This window comes from Bombina bombina, chromosome 5, assembly GCF_027579735.1.
Source record: "Bombina bombina isolate aBomBom1 chromosome 5, aBomBom1.pri, whole genome shotgun sequence".
NCBI classification, from domain to species: domain Eukaryota; kingdom Metazoa; phylum Chordata; class Amphibia; order Anura; family Bombinatoridae; genus Bombina; species Bombina bombina.
Window position 1 is genome coordinate 627,431,801 of NC_069503.1, and position 25,344 is coordinate 627,457,144.

General features: G+C 38.1%; 1 protein-coding gene and 1 pseudogene across 1 annotated transcript in view; both read left to right on the plus strand.

Annotated features, from left to right (window-relative positions):
* Positions 1-25,344, plus strand: part of TMEFF1 (transmembrane protein with EGF like and two follistatin like domains 1) — a 361,275-nt gene that overhangs the window by 305,969 nt on the left and 29,962 nt on the right. Inside the window, exons 6-7 of the mRNA XM_053714586.1 lie at positions 17,784-17,932; positions 23,504-23,563. Of these exons, the coding sequence (XP_053570561.1) occupies positions 17,784-17,932; positions 23,504-23,563 (209 nt within the window). The remainder of the gene's footprint in view (positions 1-17,783; positions 17,933-23,503; positions 23,564-25,344) is intronic.
* On the plus strand, positions 5,371-6,484 carry LOC128660652 (transcription factor E2F4-like; annotated as a pseudogene).

Below are 25,344 nucleotides of genomic sequence, written 5' to 3' on the forward strand. Positions count from 1 at the left end.
GAAGAGAAAGAAGAAGAAGAGAAAAAAAAAAAAAAAAAAAAGAAAAAAAAAAAGGGGGGGGGGGAGGGAAAACCAGGAGGGCTTAAAGCCCCATCTATCGTTCCTTTCCTGAAACAGAGAATCCTGCTCATGCTGAGAAGAAGAAAGAAAAAGGAAAAAGAAAAAGAAAAGAGTAGAAAAAGTCAGCGGGAGCTGAAATCCCCTTCCCCTCTTTCTCTCTCCCCTCCCCCCTCAGCCTGATGGATATGTGCCTGAAGTGTTGGAGTCTTTCAGATGTTGTTCTACTTCTTGAGGAGTATTAAAAATAAATGTGTTCTCAGCTTCTTTAATTTTAAGTTTTGCGGGATAGATTATGGTGGCTTGGTAGCCCTGTTGGATCAATTTTGTACACATGGGGGCTAACACCCTCCTTTTGGATGATGTTTCAGCTGAAAAGTCTTGAAAAAGAAGAATTTTCGATTCTCCCATGGTAATTGGTTGGTTCTTACGATAAAATTGCATCAAGGTAACCTTATCTTGAAAATTCAAGAGTTTTGCGATTACTGGTCTAGGTTTGTGGTTTCCTTTATTATCCAGCCAGGGTCTGCCAAGCCTATGTGCCCTCTCAACTACTATCGGAGGATAGTTAGGTGGGAGTTTGAGAAGCTGAGGTAAATACTCGGAAATAAAGGAGTTTAGATCCTCGTATCTTTTATCCTCGGGTACCCCTATTAAGCGTATATTATTTCTGCGGGCACGATTCTCGATATCTTCAAGTTTAGCCTGAATTACATTTAAAGAGTGTTTAGTTAAGTCTAACTTGGTGTTATGTGATGTAGTGAGATCTTCAAGGTCTGAAACTCTCTGCTCAATTTCATTAATTTTGCCTGCAAACTGTCTAATTTCCTGAGATAGGAGAGTAATATCTTGTTTGATTTCTGACTTTAATGCCTCAAAGTTAGGGGCTAATGCTTCCGTTATTCTAGTGACTAAATTTTGCATATCCGAAACATCAGTTAGGGAGGATGTGGTAGGTCGTGATTCTTGGGATTCAGCTAAGGTTGCTATGGTGTTCTTTGCTCTCCTGTCTTTGTGTTTTGCAGTCATGACTGGCGAGGGAGTCTTAGCATGTGAGTGAAAAAATTTGTCCATGAGGTGCTTCAGTGAATGAAAAGGAAAAAAATCGTGTTTAGAGAATTATCAAAGTGCTAAACAATAAGGAGAGAAAAGTGGGGAAAGGGGTGGGGGAAATTGGGGAAAGTGTGAGGGAAGTGCGTGCTCTTACTTTAAGCCTGTTTTCAGTTAGTGAGAGAGGGGGAGAAGAAAAAAAAAAAAAAAAAAAAAAAAAGGAAAAAAAAGGTGAGGGAATGGTGCAATTGCAGGCCACCGGAGAAGAATTTCCCTAGGGGCCAGGGGGTGAGTAAGGACACACTCGCCAGGGCTTATAAATGTGGTTTAAGGATATTAGAAGGAGAGCCACTAATACAAGGCAGGGTTGCTCCTTTTAAGTGTTTTAGCTAATGTTTATTTTATTAGCTGTGCTCGTAACCTTATATCTTAAGAAGCCTTACTGGAGAATAGCGAGCTCTATGTGTTGTCTAGTTAAGGAATTTGTCCGGCATAGCCAAGTGGTCCTAGTAGGTGGCACCAGCAACTTAGAGCCTGGACAGATCTTATATAACAAGAACTACAATAAGAGAGGGAAAACCCCAAAAAATTCTCAGCTTACAACATTCAGCATTAAATCTGCAATCTTATATTTCAGAGCAGGGGTAACAAGGGGAGAGGGAGGTCAAGAATAGGTACAGCCAGTAGGCTGCTCAGAATTTATTTTATGTGTATAATCGCAGCCCTAGGGAGTCTAAACTATGGTGTAAGAAGGTAGAGTAAGGAGATCATTTCGAGTCATATATTTCTAGGTTATCTATGGCTGTTTTAGCCTGCAGTATAGTGATCCTAGGTACTAATAGTTGCAGGCATATTCTAAGATAGAACACTCGACATATACTTTCAACACTATCCCCCCTTTCCCAGAGAAGTAACCAGAATAAACCTGGAAGTTTGTATGAATTTGTAACTTTTGTCTGTTTAGGATCTTGATCTATTCCGCCCGCCTATATAACATCAACTCTTATAGTACAATAGGATTTAACTCTATGCGGTTGTAAGCAGTTATACATATATGTAAGTTTTTAAAGTGATATAAGTCCCCTTTAATCCCCAAGTGTTCTTAGAGCTTCCTGCTCCTTTATCAGTTTCAGGGTCAGACCCTGTCAGTCCATATATATATATTTCCTTCAGTATGCCATCATCGCTTGTAATGCAATAGAATTTTATCTCTTTACAGTTATTTAAGCAGTTGTACCAATATATGAAATTTCAGGGTGGTATAGATCCCATTTAAGTCCCCGAGTGCTTTTTAAGAGCTTCTTGCTCCTTAATCAATTTCAGGATCAGACCCTGTCGGTCCTTGTATCTGTGTTTCCTTCAAGTATCACTGGCAATTCTAATCAAAAAAGAAGGAAGAAAACGCGGAGTGTATCAGCTTTAAGATGCCTGTTTTAAAGACTTACCCCCCCCTATCGCGCGTTATCCAGCCACCCCAGGAGTCCGTCGTCAGCTTAGGTGTTCCAGCAGGTAACCCGGCTTCAGGGCAGGTTGCAGATCGCTGAAGCCGGAGGAGACAGCAGCGCCCGTTTGTGCAGCAGGGCAGTCTGTAGGGGATGCCCCTGGACCAAGGTCCCGCTCCGTGCTTGAGCCCCGTTCCCTCCCACGCAGCACCGGTGGGGGAGGGAGGAGCAGGGAGGAGCCGATCTATGGTCCGTCAGAGGGATCACGGCAGTGCAGGATGTGGCAACGGAACGCCAGTGGGGCCGTAGCACAGCGGCAGGCGGATCCGTGGATCAGCAGGGTGGCGACGCAGCCACAACGGTGGGTCAGGTGGAAAGGTAAGGTGTTAGCAGAGCCGCAGCAATACGGCAGACACCCGTTTGAAAGCAGAGGAAAGACCGTCAGCAGGGTCACCGCAGTGCGGCGTGTTTGGTAGACAAGTTATCCATCCATTTAAAGTTTGTTGTCATGGGGGGACTGGCGCACAGGGGGAGTTTTGTCCTGAAATGACAGTGCAGATATTCTTTAGCAAATCGACAGGGTCCTAAGAACTTAGGTGGGTTTAAATATTTTGGCAAAGTTCAGGCCCACAAAAAGAGCAGATATGATAAATGTTTGTTGTTCATGAGAAAGAGTCCAGATAGATGGAGGTAGCAAAGGCCAGTGGGATGATGGGCCACTGGCGTGGGTTCCGGAACAGATTTTGCTTGCCTGTCCACGTAGGTGCATCAGCCCACAGTCAAGGGCTGGGGGCTGGGCGCATAGAGATTTACCGCCAACAGGTATGGGGCTGGAGCTGTTGCTTGGGCTACACCTGTGCAGCACACCTGTGTAGCTCCTCCTCCACCGGAACAATGGAATGCAATTTTAAACAACTTTCCAATTTATGTTTATCAACAAATTTTCTTTGTTCTCTTGGTATTCTTTGTTGAAAGTAAAACCTAGGTAGGCTCATATACTGCTTTTGATAGTTTCTCAATTAGACACTGCTAGTTAATGTGTGTCATAAAAATAACATTGTGCTCACTCCCAGGGGTTATTTATGAGTCAGCACTGATTGGCTAAAATACAAGTCTGCCAAAAGAACTGAAATAAGGGTGCAGTCTGCAGAGGCGTAGATACAAGGTAATCACAGGGGTAAAAAGTGTATTACTATAACTGTGTAGATTATGCAAAACTGGGGAATGGATAATAAAGGTATTAAACAATAAACTGCGGAATCAATACTAAAGGTAGTAAACAATAAACTGGGGAATCAATAATAAAGGTATTAAACAATAATCTGGGGAATGGATAATAAAGGTATCAAACAATAAACTGGGTAATGGATAATAAAGGTATTAAACAATAAACTGGGAATGGATACTAAAGCTATTAAACAATAAACTGGGGAATTGATAATAAAGATATTAAACAATAAACTGGGGAATGTATAATAAAGGTATTAAACAATAAACTGGGAAATGGATAATAAAGGTATTAAACAATAAACTGGGGAATGAATAATAAAGGTATTAAACAATAAACTGGGGAATGGATAATAAAGGTATTAAACAATAAACTGGGAAATGGATAATAAAGGTATTAAACAATAAACTGGGGAATGAATAATAAAGGTATTAAACAATAAACTGGGGAATGGATAATAAAGGTATTAAACAATAAACTGGGGAATGGATAATAAAGGTATTAAACAATAAACTGGGGAATGAATAATAAAGGTATTAAACAATAAACTGGGGAATGGATAATAAAGGTATTAAACAATAAACTGGGGAATGGACAATAAAGGTATTAAACAATAAACTGGGGAATGGATAATACATGGATAATAAAGGTATGATAAACAATAAACTGGGGAATGAATAATAAAGGTATTACACAATAAACTGGGGAATGAATAATAAAGGTATTAAACAATAAACTGGGGAATGAATAATAAAGGTATTAAACAATAGACTGGGGAATGGATAATAAAGGTATTAAACAATAGACTGGGGAATGAATAATAAAGGTATTAAACAATAGACTGGGGAATGGATAATAAAGGTATTAAACAATAAACTGGGGAATGAATAATAAAGGTATTAAACAATAAAATGGGGAATAGATAATAAAGGTATTAAACAATAAACTGGGGAATGAATAATAAAGGTTTTAAACAATAAACTGGGGAATGGATAATAAAGGTATTAAACAATAAACTGGGGAATGGATAATAAAGGTATTAAACAATAAACTGGGGAAGGGATAATAAAGGTATTAAACAATAAACTGGGGAAGGGATAATAAAAGTATTAAACAATAAACTGGGGAATGGATAATAAAGGTATTAAACAATAAACTGGGGGATGGATAATACATGGATAATAAAGGTATTAAACAATAACAATTTTCAAGTAGAGTGTCCCTTTAAAGGGACACTAAACCCAAAATTTTTCTTTCATGATTCAGAAATAGAAAACAAATTTAAACAACAATCCAATTTACTTCTATTATTTATTTTGCTTCATTTTTTTAGATATCCTTAGTTGAAGAAAAAGCAATGCACATGGGTGAGCCAATCACATGGGGCTTCTAAGTGTAACAACCAATCAGCAGCTACTGAGCCTATCTAGATATGCTTTTCAGCAAATAATATCAAGAGAATAAAACAAATTAGATAATAGAAGTAAATTAGAAAGTTGTTTAAAGCCCACTGTCCCGGCGTGCAGTGCGTCTGTAACGGCTGTTTCTGCCGTTGGCCCACGTGATGATAAGGCCCCGCCTCGCGGTCCCAATATGGCAGATCCCGCCCAGGTACCGGCCACTCCGAGCCGGCACGAAAAGAGTCTGGGTTTGCTCACGAGCAAGTTTGTGTCACTGTTACAAGAAGCCGAGGACAGTGTGCTTGATCTTAAGGCGGCGGCTAATACGCTTGCTGTGTGACATAAACGCCGCATTTATGACATCACTAATGTTCTGGAAGGTATTGGACTTATTGAGAAGAAATCTAAAAATAGTATTCAATGGAAAGGTGTGGGTCCTGGGTGCAACACAAGGGAGATAGCAGACAAGCTGATAGATCTGAAGGCAGAGCTGGCTGATCTGGAACAGCGAGAGCAAGAATTGGACCAGCAACGAGTGTGGGTTCAGCAGAGCATTAAAAATGTTACAGATGATGTGCAAAACACTGGGCTAGCTTATCTCACTCATGAGGATGTCTGTCGTTTTTTTAGAGGAGACACTTTGCTTGCAATCAAAGCTCCATCCGGCACATGTTTAGAAGTTCCAATTCCTGAGGGTATCAATGGGCAAAAGAAATGTCAAATTCACCTTAAAAGTTCAACTGGACCAATTGAAGTACTTTTGGTTAATAAAGATGCATCAAACTCTCCACCTGTAGTCGTCCCTGTTCCACCTCCTGAAGACTTAATCTCACCTTCATCAGCAGTACCCAGTATACCTCAGAGACCCTCACGGAGTCAACAGGATTCACCCATCCCAGATATCCAGCCAGACATCCCTGCTCCTACACCTTGTAGTCCTAATGCCACTGGAGTACCAGATTCCCAGGATAGCCATGATAACCAAAGCCTCTGCATGGATAGTACAGCAACCAGTCGCCTTCTTGACATAGACACCTGCCCGCTTCAGTCTTCAGCCTCATTAGACAACAGTTCTGACCTGCCAAATACTTCTACCTTATTCCAGCCAATTAAGTCAGACCCATCAGATCTGCTGGAGTTGCCAACAGACCTGTCAGAATTATTTGATCCTACAAAAGAATGCATGACATGAGGTTTTTGCTCCTCTGCTTAGACTTTCATCTCCACCAGGGGATCATGACTACGTCTACAACTTGGATGAAAGTGAAGGCGTATGTGACCTCTTTGATGTCCCAATAAACCTTTGACACTGGCAATCTTGTGAATATAGACTTTTTGATTATCTTTATGAAGAAATTTGTCTATTTTGGGATTCCTGTTTGTGACAGAAAATTACTAGACATACTTCTGCAATGCAGATAGTTGCATCATGAAACCGCTGTCTAGGACTATAATCATCACTGCACTGGAACTATTTACCATCCATTGGGGGGCACAAGACTTGATTGACGAATATGGAAGTTGCAGGATGTTCAAAGCACTTAACTGTTCTCCTGCTAGACCCCTTGGACCAAGCCAATGCTGAATCTTCTCTTGTTGGATATCTGCCTCATAGTGGGCTGGGACACTTTGGTTAGCAGTACTTCAGGACTGATTATGCTGTTGTATAGTGTACAACTGATGGGTTTACAGTAGCATCCAGGCACGATGATCCAATGTCACAGCGAGGGACTATAAGATAGCAGTTTATGCTATTCCACAGCCTACATCCCTTAAATGTACTGGCAGTCACTCTTTAGAAAATTGACATTTATTTGAAGACTGCTATAAAATTATTTTTCTACGTCTGTTCTTGCTGCGCCGCATGTACTCTTTGTAACTATTATTTTTTATTTTTTTTCCTCAAAATAAACCCACCCTTTGCCAGTAGCACTTTAGGGAAGTTAAAGCAAAAAAATAAAAAAAAGAAAGTTGTTTAAAATTGCATGCTCTTTCTATATCATGAAAGAAAAAAATGGGTTTCATATCCCTTTAAGTTAATCAAGTTAATAAATAAAAACAATACCATTTAAAAAAAATATCATACCATGACTCTGCAGCGCTCCTGTCAGCCTTGCAATTTCCCTTTTCAGCTCATTGGCTTTTTCCTGCCATATACTGCTCCAGATGTGCACACTACCTACCTAGGTATCCCTTTAACAAAGAATACCATGAGAACTAAGCAAATTTGATAATAGAAATAAATTGGAAACTTTTTTCAATGTGTATGTTCTATCTGAATCACAAAATTATTTTTGGGGTTTTATATTCCTTTATACAAACTGAAGTAGCAAATACAGTGCAATATTTATCTGCAATATGGATATTACTTTACTATATAATACAACTTCCCTAGGTCATTTTGTGGTACTGTCCTCTTTATCAGATTTTCTTATATCTGCAAAACAGGCATTTTTAAAAAAAAAAAAAAAACCTTCTTTTGAATATGACAAGTTGTACATGAAAGAGTATCTGTAAAATGAAAACAAAGCAATTAAAATCTGCTGGACAATTGTGTTTTTCTGTAATCCACACATTTTCTGTTATTCCTAAGTAACCATGTTAGTCTTTCTTATATTTTATTCAAACTGTCATCTTCTTAAAGAAACGTATCTGTAGACTGTGGCCGTACATCAACTCATCAGCTTTCTTCATATCACACATTCATATTAATATTCCATCTCTGAGCCTCTCAGGCTGTTACAGACTATACATTATGTAAACATTCCTATTGACAGAAACCTTAGAAGGACGCTCTTTGCCTGGCTGGATGTGTTCTGTAAATAAACACATCTCCTTTTTTTTTTTTCACTCCCAGCTATATTTTTTACAGTGAAATATTTTTCCATTACTGTGTTTTAAGTCAAAAGAAAATATCTACAGTGCCAGTTCTAACTAATAATATACAAAATTACATTGAGATGTTTAAAGTAATTCAAAATAATAAAGAAAACTGGACATGTTGTGCTGTTATGTATATAAATATATAAAATGTATATTTTCTAACCAACAGCATAAGCAAACAATCAATGTCTGTCTTCTGGAATGGTAATATTTACTTAAAGGGATATACACAGATGAATTACAACACACTTTAAATTTAACTCACAATCTGTGTTGTTTTTCATTTTTCTCAATCAGAGGTTTCTGTACGGGATTTTTTTATAATTCCTTACCATGTTTAAAAAAGTTTTCTTTCATATGCATTGTAGATTTTTTTTTAGAGATTACTGTTCCTTTAAATTGATATGTTACTTTAATTTTCCTCTCATTGTTGTATATTGCTATGTGCATTGTTCTCCGGCATTGGAAGGGGTCATTATGAAATCTGTGAATGTATGTATTTATGCATACAAAAGTTTGTATCACAGGGAAGCAATATTGAAAAGAAGAATACAATTAGTAGCACCAGTTGTACAGTATCAAAGCACAAGGGAAACAGTAATATGTTATATACACTCAGAAAGTATTAGGGTATATGGCAGCCACCAATACATTCTTTATAACTTGCTAGTCATATTTCATTATTATGATTTTATTTCAGTAACAAAATAGAAGGGGCTACAGTGAACATGCTATGAGCAAGGTCAGGGCAGAGTCTACAAAATGGTACAGTTACCCTGACGGGGGGGGGGGGGGGGGGTTGCAATCATGAGAGCACCCAGACCTCCCACAGATTTTTGAGGGTGGTATTATATAAATTTATTGTGATGTATTTTGTCATGCATCACCCCAAAGGAGTGAACTTTATTTTTAATCAGGAAATATGATGATATGTTATATATTATATGCTACAGAATGTGATTAAAGGGTCAGTCTAGTCAAAAATTTACTTTCATGATTCAGATAGGGCATGTCATTTTTAACAACTCTCCAATTTACTTTTATCATCAATTGTGCTTTGTTCTCTTTGTATTTTTAGTTGAAACCTAAACCTAGGTAAGCTCATGTGCTAATTTATTAGCCCTTGAAGGCTGCCTCTTATCTGAATACATTTTTACATTATTTTCACAACTAGAGGGTGTTAGTTCATGTGTTCCATATAGATAGCATTGTGCTCATGCACATGGAGTTACCTAGGAGTCAGCACTGATTGGCTAAAATGCAAGTCTGTCAAAAAAATTGAAATAAGGGGTCAGTCTGCAGAGGCTTAGATACAAAGTAATCACAGAGGTAAAAAGTATATTAATATAACTGTGTTGGTTATGCAAAATTGGGGAATGGGTAATAAAGGAATTATCTATATTTATCTATATATCTATTATTATCTATATTAAGCAATACAAATTCTGGTGTAGACTGTCCCTTTAACATTTTCATTACATGCAAACACAACTGTATATTTCATTGAAACTGGAATGGTAAACTAAAAAAAATCCCTTTTCTTTCCTATGACATGGAGAGTCCACAACATCATTCCAATTACTAGTGGGATATTCAACTCCTGGCCAGCAGAGTATTCAGCTCCTGGCCAGCAGGGGGAGGAAAAGAGCACCCCAGCAAAGCAAAGTGTAACTGCCTTACCCATAACCCCCAGTCATTCTCTTTGCCTCTGTCAATGGAGGTTGTGCGAAGTTGGTGTCTGAAGATTTTAATCCTTTTATGGGTACTTTTCCCTGCAAGCAAGGATTGGAGTCTAGCTGTGTCCATATCAATCTCTTGAGTAAGAGTAGTGGTGGCTTTTAGCAGTTAAAAGGTGGCGAGGAAGTCTTTGCTTTACTTTTAGCACTTTGCTACACCTTTGTAGAAAGCCAGAGTTGGTTACTCTGTTCTTTCTTTTCCTACAGGTCCATGACAGGGAGTGAAGCGCCTGTCACACCTAAGGAGCAGCATCTGTCCTGCACTTGGATCTAAGGTAAGTGCCTTTGCCTTCTAGGTACAGAAGGATAACAGCACTTAAGAGGTTAATCCTCTTTTTTTCAGATCTTTCCTTTGGGACTTAATGCTCCTTATTAATTAATGATTCATTTTGAGGACATGGCTTTTGAGTATTTTTATATAGTATGAGACTCAAATATGGGGAGTTCAGTTGGCCAGTGGATTTCATGGGTTAACGGTAAAGGAGTTCTTTATTGGTTACCTACTACTATATTTATGCTCATAGGTTTAGAGGCTTAATATATATACAAGTGGAATCCTTTTCATTATTGGGTCTTATATTATATTAAACTGTTTTAATAACGGTCTTTATATTTTTATATTTTTGCAGTTTTTCAAACTGCAGTTTCTTTGCGTTCTTTTTAGAGCTGTGTAAATTTCTGTGACATACATGATAACCGCACAATTTTGCTTTTATGGAGCGGAGTGGTTGGAGAGTGTTTTGTGCAGCCATCTTTGACTCATCTTGTCAGTCTTCTGTATCGGCTCTGTTTATCAGCTCACCGGATTACCAGAGGAAAGAAATCACTTCTAGAAAGTTGCCTTTACTAGTGGGATATTTTTTTTCTGGCCGGTAGGAGCCTCAGACGACTGAGGCAGTTTTCAAAATTATATTTATATATGTGAATCCTTTTCAAGTGTTTAATGTTTCATATTTAATATGTAACTGAAGAAATAAAATTTATTTTTTGGACATTGCTAGTGGACCTGTTATTCTAAGCTATGGATGCAGAACATGATCAGTCTATCTCTATAGATAGATGTTTGCTTTGTTTAGACAACCAGATTGCCCTACCTATGCAGTTTTGTTCCTTATATTTAGCAAAAACATTAAAATGTAAAGAAAAAATTCTCCCTTCTGAGTCAAGTATCTCTAAGGGACACTGGTGTGCATGACATGCCTCAGCTTTCTCCTCAGACGTCCTAAGCCTTAATTGTTTCTCATACTGTGCCTTCTGTGTCCTCTCATCCACCTGGGGGTGTTTATTTACCTGGGGATTTTGCTGCTCAGATTTCTTCGCAGTAACAGCGGCTTTGTCAGCTTTCCCTTTATCGGGTAAGCGTAAGAAAATCTAAACATCTATCTGATAGTAAGACTTCTGACTCTAGGTCAGCATTAGCCAATCTTTCTCAGATGTCTGATGAGGAGAATACTTCAGTAGCTTCTGATGGTGAGATCTCTGACTCTGACACTTTAGCAGAAAAATCTTCAGAAACTAAAGAGGTTTATTTTAGATTTAAGCTTGAACACCCCCGGTTACTATTGAAGGAGGTTTTAGCTACTTTAGACGACTCTGAACCTTTTGTCGCTGTCAAAACCACAAAGTCTTCTAAATTGGATAAAGTTTATGATTCCCCATCTTCTGAGGAGGTTTTTCCTATCCCAACGAAGATGTCTGAAATTATTGCTCAGGAATGGGATAAGTCAGGGGTTCCTTTTTCCCCTTCCCCTGTTTTTAAGAAAATGTTTCTTGACTCATGACGCACTGTTCCTAAAGTAGAAGGAACTATTTCTACTTTTGCTAAGAGAACTACCATTTCTATAGAGGATAGTTGCTCTTTTAAGGACCCAATGGACAAGAAGCTAGAGGCTTACCTTAAAAAGATGTACATCCATCAAGGGTTACAGTGGCAGCCAGCAGCGAGTATTGCTACGGTTGTGGGAGCTGCATCTTATTGGTGCCATGCATTGTCTGACCTTATTACAGAGGAAACTACAGAAAAGGAGATTCAAGATAGGATCAAAACTCTCAAATTGGCCAATACCTTTATCTGTGATGCTAATATGCAGATAATTCGTCTGGGAGCTAAGATGTCTAGCTTCTTGGTCGGCCGATGTCTCTTCTAAGGCCAAGCTTTTGGCTTTACCATACAAGGGAAAGACTCTGTTTTGACCTGGTCTAGCAGAGATCATTTCAGAAATTACAGGTGGAAATGGATCTTTCCTACCTCAGGACAAGAAGAATAGACCTAGAGATTGTCAGACTTCTAATTTTCATTCCTTTCATAACTTTAAGGGACAAAAGTCCTCTTCTTCTTCAAAACCAGATCGACCCAGATCCTCTTGGAAATCCAACCAGCCCTGGAACAAGGGAAAACAAAACAAGAAACCTTCTGCTGACTCAAAATCAGCATGAAGGTTCCAGCCCCCATTCCAGTGTGGATCAGGTGGGGGGCAGGCTTTCTCTTTTCCATCAAGCCTGGATACACGATGTCCCAGACCCTTGGGCTGTGGACATATTATCCCAGGATTACAGAATGGGATTTAAGTCTTGCCCTCCAAGAGGCAGATTTCTTCTGTCAAGATTATCCTCAAACCAAATAAAGAAGGAGGCCTTCTTAAATTGTGTAAAAGACCTATACTCTCTGGGAGTTATTGTTCCTGTCCCTCTAACAGAACAGGGTTTAGGGTTTTTCAAATCAATTTGTGGTTCCCAAAAAGGAGGGAACCTTTCGCCCCATTCTAGATCTCAAGTTTCTCAACAAATTGCTCAAGGTTCCGGTCTTCAAGATGGAAACTATTCATTCCATTCTTCCTTTGGTACAGGAAGTGTCAGTTTATGATGATTATAGACTTGAAGGACGCATACCTTCATGTTCCCATTCACAGGTTACACCATCAGTATCTGAGGTTTGCCTTTCGGGACAAGCACATCCAATTTCTTGCACTTCTATTTGGTCTGGCCACAGCTCCCAGAATATTCACAAAGGTTCTGGGATCGCTATTGGCTGTGATCAGACCCAGGGAATTGCTGTGGCACCTTATCTAGATGACATCTTGGTTCAGGCGTCATCTTTTAAACTAGCCCAATATCATACTGATATGCTGTTGTCTTTTCATCGTTCCCATGGGGGACCAAAATTATTGCTTCATGCCTTTCTCTCCAGTCTGCCTTTCGTCCATCTGTGACTCAATGCATGGAGGTGATTGGTCTGATGGTGGCATCCATGGACATCATTCCTTTTGCTCGGCTCCATCTATGACCATTGCAACTTTGTATGCTCCATCAATGGAACAGAGATCATTCAGATTTATCACAAAGGATAAATCTGGACCATTCTAACAAGAGACTCTCTCTTGTGGTTGGTGTCACAGGAACATCTGTCTCGGGGCACTTGCTGAGACCTTCCTGGGAAATTGTGATTGCGGATGCCAGCCTGTCGGGCTGGGGAGCTGTTTGGGGTCCTCTAAAGACTCAGGGCCTGTGGTCTTGGGAAGAGTCCTCTCTTCCCATAAACATCTTGTAGTTGAGAGCTATCTTCAATGCCCTATTAGCGTGGCCTCAATTGTTGTTTGTCCAGTGTATAAGATACCAATCGGACAACATTACCTCAGTGGCTTACATCAACCACCAGGGAGGGACCCGTAGTTCCTTAGCCATGAAGGAGGTGACCCACATTCTGCAGTGGGTGGAAGCCCACAATTTTCTTCTATCTGCAATCCACATTATAGGAGTGGACAACTGGGAGGCAGATTTTCTAAGCAGACATCCCGGGGAGTGGGCTCTCCATCCGGAAGTGTTCCCTCAGATATCCCTCAAGCGGGGGGTTCCAGAGTTGGATCTGATGGTGTCACGCCAAAACGCCAAGGTTCCAAAGTACGGTTCAAGATAAAGAGATCCTCAGGCCATTCTGATAGATGCCCTAGTGGTTCTTTGGAAGTTTTCTCTGGTTTATCTGTCTCATTCCATGAATCATTGCTCGTTTCAAAAAGGAGAGAGCATCAGTGATACTAATAGCTCCTGCATGGCCTCGCAGGATCTGGTTCGCAGATCTAGTAAGGATGTCATCTCTACCTCCTTGGACTTTAACTCAGAGGAAAGACCTTCTACTTCAGGGTCCTTTCCTCCATCCAAGCCTAGATTCTCTGAAGCTAACTGCTTGGAGATTGAACGCCTAGTTCTGTCTAAATGTGGTTTGTCTGAAGCGGTTATTGAAGCTATGGTTCAGGCTCGAAAACCGGTTACTCGCAAAATTTACCATAAGATACGGTGTAAATATCTTTGTTGTGTGAATCTAAGGGGTTCTCCTGGAGCCGGGTGAGGATTCCCCGGATTTTGTCTTTTCTTCAGGATGGCCTGGATAAGGGTTTATTGGTCAGAACTTAAAGGGTCAGATTTCTGCGTTATCTATCCTTTTGCACAAACATCTAGCAGACCTACCAAATCTTCAAGCCTTTGTACAGGCCCTGGTTAGAATCAGGCCTGTTTTTAAGCCTGTTGCTCCCCGTGAAGTCTTAATTTAGCTCCTAAAGTTTTGCAGCAGGCTTGTTTGAGCCAATGCATGTTGATATAAAACGGTTATCCTGGAAAGTTTTGTTTCTTGTTGCCATTTCTTCTGCTCGCAGAGTGTCTGAACTTTCAGCTCTGTAGTGTGATTCCCCGTACCTTATTTTTCATACTGATAAGGCAGTCCTTCATACTAAATTGCGGTTTCTCCCTAAGGTGGTATCGAATCTAAACATTTATCAGGAAATAGTTTTTTTGTTTTTTTTTGGTATCCTTTGTTGAGGAAGCAGCAATGAACTACTGGGAGCTTGTTAACACACTAGGTGAGCCAATAACATGAAGCATATATGTGCAGTCATCAATCAGCAGCTCCTGAGCCTACCTAGGTATCCTTTTCAATAAAGGATACCAAGAGAACAAAACAAATAAGATAATATTAGTAAATTGGAAACCTGATTAAAATCACGTTCTACCTGGATCATGAAAGAAAAAAATTGTGTTTATGTCCCTTTAAAGTAGTTCTTTCTGACACAATTGTAGTGAGATGGAGCAGTGACATACTGTGGAGGAAATGAGAAATATGTCTTGGGTCATAAACTGCAGTACTGCGGTTCTTTCACAAATTCTACAGCTGAAAGACTGAATGTCAGGCCAAAAAAATCTAATTTAGATAGGAAAAAAATTCCAGTAGCATTCTTTACTTCAGATAAAAAGACACTGAAAGCAATAAAACAGAGAACATGTCAACCTTTAAGATTGTGTTGGTGTCCTATTTTACTAATACAGTAAATTTACTAATAATATATTTTACTAATACAGTAAATTTATACTAAAAATATTTCTATATTGAAGTCTAATTTTCTTATAACTTGGTGTCCATTTTGCCGTCCTCTGCAATAAGTTCAGTTTTCCTCATCATATAAATATATTTTAAGACATCTAACATGACACGTTTTGATATCATCAAGATATAAAAACCAAACACATAATATCAGTGAATGGTAGAAAGCTATTGGAGTATGAATGCTTATTCTGTGTTGAATTTTAGCTCCTTTTCATTAGAGCATACTGAGGTATGTTTATAAGTGTGTATGCCTTGAGCACTGTATGACAACATTGTTATACACACAGTACTCAAGACACGTGAGCCTACCTCAGTATGATATCATAGAAAGATGAAGTTTCAGCAAAAGAGAGAGGTACATTTTAAAACAGAAATAAATTACAAATGGTTTAAAATTACACACCCATAGTGCTTGTAAATAGTGCATGAGATAATACTTGTCTGTTATACCGCCACCTCTAATATTTCATGGTTACATTTGACTTGATGGAGTTGTATTTTAGAAATTATTCTGCTTATGCAAATGATTAATTGATGTGACATTTATTTTTTCAAGAAATATGTTTCTTTAATAAAATTATCAGAGGATTATTGAAAACCTTTGTATATTCATGATGTGCATTTTAAATTCACATTTATAGCCATTTAAGGCACTGCTTTTCAAACCTGTTCTCAGGCCTCCCCAACAGGCCAGGTTTTCAGGATTACCTTGGATGAGAGCTGGTAAAATAACTGTTTACTATTCAGCTGATTGTTTCACCTGTGCTCCAGTTCAGATATCCTCAAAATGTGGCCTTTTAGGGAGTCCTGAGGGCAGGTTTGAAAACCAGTGATTTAAAGTGAAATAGCTGCATATCACATAAAAGGACATTAAACACTAAGATCTACTACAGCACAAAGCACAGAGAGCTATCATGTTTTAAGCGCAATGAACAGCGACTTTCACACTCATTTTAAACATCCAAACATTTTTCATATCGCTTGAGCAATAATATATGTTAACACCTGCATGTTCTATATCGCAATAAATCCCTCACATAATAGACTTGTATGGGGGTGCACAGTAAAATTCATGTTTGATATCGCTTTAGCATTAAGCCAAAGATGCGCTAAGCCAAAGATACTAAGCTGATAGTGCACAAGTATTAGAGTTCTTTAAATAGATCTATGATGTATCTGAGTAATAACGGTTATCTTCAGAAGCACTATATTTTACAGTAGTATTTTTACCACTTCTAATATGGCCGAAATATACATGAACTATCCATTAAAAGTATTGGGCGTGCTAAAAAAGTTTTCAGAAGCTTTGGTTAAAATATTTAATGATGGTAAACTTTAACTAATCAAATGCCATATAAGTAATCTTTGCTATTAAAAAAGTATATGTGTAACTTCTTTTGTTTTTAATCCATCTGTGAAAGGGTTAAGTTAGTTCATATAGTAAAGCTTCTATTGCAATGTTATACCGGCCCACTTGGAGGAACTCTTTTTTTTTTTTTTTTATGACAATTCCAGTGAACATCCAATCAACATGTGTGTCATTTGACAATCTTGAATATTATATATACACTTTAAAAAAAATAATTATGTGGTTTTACTTGCAAACTAATATATGTTTCATTGCAAAATTCTTATAGTCTGAAACTTACCATCACTTTAACCATCCTTCTTGTTGTACCAGATTGTACATTGTTCTTTGCTCAAAGCTGAACAAAAGATAACCTTTGCTATTGATTATGCTCCACTTGTAGCCCAGGCCCAAATAAATGCTAGAATGAATGATATATTCAAAGCAAAGATTAGCCGGAGAATAATATGCAGATGCGTTTTTTAGAGCATGTAATTTTAAGACTATTGCCCCTGCAGTACCGTGTGTTTAACCCCTGGAAGGAGATTAAACACACAGTTGAAATACTGCTTGGAACTCGCAGTGCAGTGCTAGTTAGGGTTGCCACCTCAGCCATGTTTTCCTGGACACTTATGAGTTACACATGCTGCAGGGGGTGCAGGAAGGACCATGTATTGTGTTTCTGGACAGCACTATTCATATTCCTCCCTGCACACCCTGCAGCATGTGTAACTTATAAGTGTTCTGTATTTTAAGGGTGGCAACACTACTGCTAGTACTGAGCAGAAACCGCAGCTGATCCAATCAGTAGCGCTATTTAAACATGTTAGTCATGCACCTAGGGCTGAAGATTGCATCAGCAGCATTTTCCGCTCAGGACCAGTAGTGCACTGCGAGCCCCGGGCTGTATTTCTACTGTGTGTTTAATCCCATTGCTGAGGTTAAACACATAGTGCTGCAGGGTCAATAGTCTTAAAATTGCAATGGATTAGAGCATGTAATTTTTCACTTATAATGGCCCTTTAAATTAAAGTGACTGAGTAGTAACTAGGAAGAAGGAGACTTTTTCTCACTGTCTATTCAATACAATTCCAGGGTCTTTTGTCTATTCCATATCTTAAAAGGACATTTAGGCATTTTTATGTGATGCTGATAAACAATGAAAATGGATGATTTGGCAGCCGTTAACATGCAGATCATTTTTAAACTATAGCTTGTGATGAACCCAATAATTGCCAATGTTATTTACTTCATTTTTTTCTCCATAGGTGTGTGTGTAACATAGATTGCAGTGGACACAACTTTAACCCCGTCTGTGCCTCTGATGGAAGTTCTTATTCCAACCCCTGTCTGGTGCGTGAAGCTTCGTGTCTCAGGCAAGAACAGATTGATGTGAAACACCTGGGAAGCTGTACAGGTACTGGTGTTTTTTTCTGTTTCCTTATATATTGTTTTTTACAAACTTCTTTTCTTTCTCAGCATTCATAAAATGCATTTGCTTCATTCATATCTGGGATATATCTAACACAAACCATATCATTTGATAAATAAATATTTCCCAAAAGCTGATGTTTTACAGAGATCTAAACAAATATACCTATCTTTACTCTTCTCCTTTCTTCAGGTTTGTGAAACTAGCTTAAGCACTCTGTTGAAAGCAAAGTACAAAATGTTCCTCTAAACCTGATTGGCTGAATTAAATGTGACTTTTTTGTGAATTTGAGGAATGGGCAGTGTTATGTCTGTTCACTTATATTTAATATACAAAAAAATATAAAACATACTGTAGCAGACCTTCCAACAGTCCTACACGATTGTCACAGGTTGATATGTCCATTTTTGACAAATGTCCTGGTTTTTAGGGACTGCCCCAGTTCCTCCCAGGACACAACCTGACTCCAATAGATAGGAATGTAATTTTATATATATATATATATATATATATATATATATATATACATATACATACAGTGGATATAAAAAGTCTACACCCCCCCGTTAAAATGTCAGGTTTCTGTGATGTAAAAAAATGAGACAAAGATAAAGTTCTGAAATTATTTATCTTTGTCTCATTTTTTTATATCACAGAAACCTGACATTTTAACAGGGGTGTGTAGACTTTTTATATCCACTGTATGTATGTATATATATATATATATATATATATATAATATAGTAGCAAAGATGTGCACTCTCACTCAAAAATCAGCTGCCAGGGTGCTAGTAAAAAAACAATAAGCGTATATCACAAAAGACTTGCACTCACTGGAATTTTTAGTGAACAATGTTACTTGTGAGACATGTGACGTTTCGAGGACAATATGTCCCCTTCCTCAGACGTCTGAGGAAGGGGACATATTGTCCTCGAAACGTCACATGTCTCACAAGTAAAATTGTTCACTAAAAATTCCAGTGAGTGCAAGTCTTTTGTGATATACGCTTATATATATATGTATATGTATATATATATATATATATATATATATATATGTGTGTGTGTTTAATAAATATTTTTGAATTGGAAACCATAACTTAACCATTCTGTTAATTAAAGGGACAGTCTACTCCAGAATTTTTATTGTTTAAAAAGATAGATAATCCTGTATTGCCCTTTCCCCAGTTTTGCATAACCAACACTGTTATATTACTACACTTTTTAACTCTGTGATTGCCTTGTATCTAAGCCTCTGCAGCCTGCCCCCTTATTTCAGTTCTTTTGACAGACTTGCATTTTAGCCAATCAGTGCTGACTCATAATTAAACTCCACGGCAGTGAGCACAATGTTATCTATATTGCACACATGAACTAACAGTGTCTAGATGTGAAAATGTCAAAATGCACTGAGATAAGAAGCTTCCTTCAAAGGCTTAGAAATTAGCATGAGCCTATAGGTTTAGATTTCAGCAAAGAATACCAAGAGATCAAAGTAAATTTAATGATAAAAGTCAATTTGAAAGTTGTTCAAAATTCCATGCCCTATCTGAATCATGAAAGTTTAATTTTGACTGGACTGTCCCTTTAACTGCCTTGCTCTGAAACACTGTAAATATTAAGTATCCAGTGTAAAAAAAAAATAAAGATCTTAAATCCAATAATTTATTGTATCTGTGGCTATTTAACGGTAGTGTTCAAGGGGTATTATATGGTTTACTTGTGAATACCAATCCTGTGTAGAAAGGACGTTTGGATTTGCTTCTTTCCCAAGTAAAGTGTTTGCCACTGTTGAAAAGTAGCCTATATTGATTTGTATTTTACATTTAAGATTTAGGAATTAGTTAAAATAAAAACAACTGGATCTAAAGTAAGAAATATCTTTTTTTTTTATCTGCATGAGAACTACTCCTGTCATTCCAGTACATCTGGATGAGGGAACATGACCACCAAATATTGTATATAGTACCTGTTCCTAACACTTTCAGTTGTCCCTGGAAACAAGTGTTTCAATCTCTGTGGAGTAAGGTGCCAACACATTAATATTTTAATGCTAGCTTCAGTTGTACAGAGAAAGCATATTTAGCTATAGATTTAAAGAAATCAGTCCAATTAGTATGTGATAATGAAAGGGCCATCTCTTTTTGCCAGCTTTTGATAAGAGGGTAACTTTTAAGAATAATTATGTATAAAACAGTGAGAGGGCTTGTTTTATTGGTAATAGTGACCAGTAAGGGTTACCTGGTTAATTTGGGTCTACCTTTATGAGTAATAATAAAATAGTTTAAAAGCAATACAATTTAAATTAATTACATATAAATTGTATTAACAATGGGTTAAACTGATTGTAGTTTATGGGTTAACTCAAAATAAACGCTTATTTGTCAAAAAGTAATTTATATCCAACAGAACAGCAGGTTTCTTATCAATTATTATTATCAGTGTACCCTTTCTACAGTAACAAAGTATACATTTTCTTTTATAAAATTGTCATAAATTTCCTGGCAATGTACAAATTTTAGAATGTGCCACAGTGTTGCCAGAGTGTAGTACAGGGAATAGGAGGATTGCATGATGGGAACTTTCCACTTGCAATTTTTCAGATTAAATTGCTGGATTGGGTTGAGGAAGAAATTAATTTCATTAGATACTTTAACCCCTTAGTGACCAGAGCACTTTTCCATTTTCTGTCCGTTTGGGACCAAGGCTATTTTTACATTTTTGCGGTGTTTGTGTTTAGCTGTAATTTTCTTCTTACTCATTTACTGTACCCACACATATTATATACCGTTTTTCTCGCCATTAAATGGACTTTCTAAAGATACCATTATTTTCATCATATCTTATAATTTACTATAAAAAAAATGATAAAATATGAGGAAAAATGGAAAAAAACACACTTTTTCTAACTTTGACCCCCAAAATCTGTTACATATCTAAAACCACCAAAAAACACCCATGCTAAATAGTTTCTAAATTTTGTCCTGAGTTTAGAAATACCCAATGTTTACATGTTCTTTGCTTTTTTTGCAAGTTATAGGGCCATAAATATAAATAGCACTTTGCTATTTCCAAACCATTTTTTTCCAAAATTAGCGCTAGTTACATTAGAACACTGATATCTTTCAGGAATCCCTGAATATCCCTTGACATGTATATATTTTTTTTTTGTAGACATCCCAAAGTATTGATCTAGGCCAATTTTGGTATATTTCATACCACCATTTCACCGCCAAATGCGATCAAATACAAAAAATTGTTCACTTTTTCACAAATTTTTTCACAAACTTTAGGTTTCTCACTGAAATCATTTACAAACAGCTTGTGCAATTATGGCATAAATGGTTGTAAATTCTTCTCTGGGATCCCCTTTGTTCAGAAATAGCACACATATATGGCTTTGGCGTTGCTTTTTGGTAATTAGAAGGCCGCTAAATGCCACTGCGCACCACAAGTGTATCATGCCCAGCAGTTAAGGGGTTAATTAGGGAGCTTGTAGGGTTAATTTTAGCTTTAGTGTAGTGTAGTAGACAACCCCAAGTATTGATCTAGGCACATTTTGGTATATTTCATGCCACCATTTCACCGCCAAATGCGATCAAATTAAAAAAAACGTAAAATTTTTCACAATTTTAGGTTTCTCACTGAAATCATTTACAAACAGCTTGTGCAATTATGGCACAAATGGTTGTAAATGCTTGTCTGGGATCCCCTTTGTTCAGAAATAGCAGACATATATGACTTTGGCGTTGCTTTCTGGTAATTAGAAGGCCACTAAATCCTGTTGCGCCTCACACGTGTATTATGGCTAGCAGTGAAAGGGTTAATTAGGGAGTTTGTAGTGAGCTTGCAGGGTTAATTTTAGCTTTAGTGTAGAGATCAGCCTCCCATCTGACACATCCCACCCCCTGATCCCTCCCAAACAGCTCCCTTCCCTCCCCCACCCCACAATTGTCCCCGCCATCTTAAGTACTGGCAGAAAGTCTGCCAGTACTAAAATAAAAGGGTTTTTAAAAAAAAATGATTTTTTTTTTAGCATATTTACATATGCTACTGTGTAGGATCCCCCCCTTAGCCCCCAACCTCCCTGATCCCCCCCAAAACCGCTCTCTAACCCTCCCCTCTGCCTTATTGGGGGCCATCTTGGGTACTGGCAGCTGTCTGCCAGTACCCAGTTTACAATAAAAAAATGCTTTTTTTTTTGGTTTTTTTGTTTTTTTTCTGTAGTGTAGCTTCCCCCCACCCCCCACAGACTAACCCCCACCACCTTGCTTATTGTTTAACATTTTATTTTTTATATATTTTTTATTTCCCATTTTCTGTAGTGTAGCGGTTCCCACCCGCTCCCTCCCCGTGCACGCGCCCGCCCCCACCCTCCCGTGCACGCGCGCGCGCCCGTGCGCGCCCCCAGCCACCCCCGCCCACGATCCCGCCCCCCTTCACATCCACATGGCCATCGATGGCCGCCACCCGCCTCCCGGTCCGGCTCCCACCCACCAACGCAGGTAGCCACCGATCTCCGGTGCAGAGAGGGCCACAGAGTGGCTCTCTCTGCACCGGATGACTTAAAAACGTTATTGCAGGATGCCTCCATATCGAGGCATCACTGCAATAACCGGAAAGCAGCTGGAAGCGAGCAGGATCGCTTCCAGCTGCTTTCCACACTGAGGACGTGCAGGGTACGTTCTCAGGCATTAACTGCCTTTTTTCTGAGGACGTACCCTGCACGTCCTCAGTCGTTAAGGGGTTAAACCAAGTAGAGAGTGCTTTTAACCTCAGTTGCCAGAAAGAGCTGATGCTTCTGCACAAAATACTTAAAGGGACACTAAACCCAATTTTTTTTCTTTCATGATTCAGATAGAGCATGCAATTTTAAGCAACTTTCTACTTCTATTATCATTTTTTCTTCATTATCTTGCTATCTTTATTTGAAAAAGAAGGCATCTAAGCTAAGGAGCCAGACAATTTTTGGTTGAGAAGCATGGACAGCACTTTTTTTATTGGTTCTGTCCAATTAGCAAGGACAACCCAGGTTGTTCACCAAAAATGGGCCGGCATCTAAACTTACATTCTTGCTTTTCAAATAAAGATACCAAGAGAATAAAAAAAAATTGATATTAATAGGAGTAAATTAGAAAATTGCTTAAAATTGCATGCTCTATCTGAATCATGACAGAAAAAATGTGGGTTCAGTGCCCCTTTAAGAGTTGTGTTGTAGACATGCAACCCTCATTTGGCAACCAAGGGGTTAAATTGATGCATTAAGCAACAGAGCAGAAAAAAAGCATCATGTCACCTTTTTCCCTTTCTCATTTAGCAAGACTTCAAATTTGCTTGCTCAGAGAAGCAAGAGAGACAGTTTGATTCAAATTGCACATTTTACAAACAGAAAGTGCATGTTGATTATGTGTTTTGGAGTAATCATTGTGCATTTTTTTTTTAACCACATTCAATTGTATTCCATTTTCCGGCAATTTGTCACAGCAAACCTTCCAATTCGATGCATAGGCCGCTTACTGTGACTGGTGCTTTAGCTCATTTTTCTTTTCCATTTAGCAGCCGATGACACAAACCCCATTGGGAAGAAAGATGATGGGATACGCACGGAGGTGAAAGGTAAGAATTGTTTTACATCTGTCTGTGAATAGATTAGAAAACTAACTGTAGTCTTAATTTGTATTTCTTGCAGTATTACTATACAGAATGTGAACCACAATTATGTACAGGATTTATGTTACTGTGCCTCTGTGCACAGATCAGCAGTCATAATTTATTCCCTATGTAAAGTGTACATGAACCCTCATATAACTCTCAAAATCCTTTAAATGCTTTGAATAAAATGCTTAAAGGACCTCTCAATGCAGTAGAATTACATAATTAACAAGTACATAATAAAAGACAATGCAATAACACTTACCTTTTTTCTGACAAATTTATTTTCTCCCTTTTTCCGGCTCCCTTTATCATGTGACAGACATCAACCAATCACAGACTAGTATACGTATACCATGTGAGCTTGTGCACATGCTCAGTAGGATCTTGTTCTCCAGAACGTGTTTATATAAAAAGACTGTGCAAAATTTGATAATGGAAGTAAACTGGAAAGTGTCTTAAAACTGCATGCTCTGTCTGAATCATAAAAGTTTATTTTGACTTGAGTGTCCCTTTAAAAAGTAATCCTTCAGAAATAATAGCATGCTCTTATTTGTTAGGCTTAGAACAGGGGTCAAGTTGAGCAGGAACACATGGGAACAGAGTTCCTGCACTATTTTTGCAGGTGGAAAGAGAACAGAATCGCTTCAGTAAACACTGCTGCATTTGCTTTCATTAACCAGTGTATAGATTATACATACAGTATATAAATATAGTGTGTGTGTGTATAAAACAATATTAATTGTTTGGGGGATGAAGTCTTGGTGAGTTCCCACACTTTTTTTTATAGACTCCTGGTTTAGAAGCAGCAATGTTCTGCTGGGAGCTAGCTTGTGATTGGTGGCTGAGCACATATGCCTCTTGTCATTGTCTCACTAGAAGTGTTCAGTCCTAATAGTGCACTGATGCTTTGGAGCTGACTTCAGTTATGTGTTTAATCCTTCTGTAGAGGTTAAACATATACAGCATTTTGTTATTGCACTATTGCTTGCATGTAACACATTAGAGCATTTTCTTTTTGAACTTGGTAAATCCAAAAGGATTCAACATAAAACTTCTTTGCTTTATTTGTATCCTCCTTTCTACTGCAATAGAGATGACTGCTGCAGGATTTGCAGTAATCTAGGCATGATTAATTAACTTCAGTGATCACCAACTAAATAGCTTTGATTAAAGGGACAGTACACATCTTAAGATTTTGTATATATAATGTTAGTTATTCATAGTAAAACTGCTTTCGCTATTTACTTTCCCCCCTTTTCATGTAATCTAGTACTGCAAATTGATGATGTTTTAATGTTTAGAGCTGGTAATGCACAATACAGACTTCTTAATGCTAACTTGCTACATATTATTAATTGACGTTAGCAGAAAACAGCTGCAAACAAAAAATGCAGATTATGCTAACATAATGACTGTGGCTATCCCTGCTGTCTGCAGACCCAAGCCAGGATTTGCTCCTCCAAACAAGGCAAGTGGTGGGCGGAGTTTGTCTGTTAAAAAATAATTGCAGCAAACAAGATATTAAAGGGACCGTCTAGTCAAAATTAAACTTTAATGATTTAGATAGGACATACGATTTTAAACAACTTTCCAATTTACTTTTATCATCAAATTTTCTTTGTTCTATTGGTATTCTTTGTTAAAAGCTAAACCTAGGTAGGCTCATATGCTAATTTATAAACCATTGAAGGTATCCTCTTATGTCAGTGCATTTTGGCAGTTGCTAGTTTCATGTGTGCCAT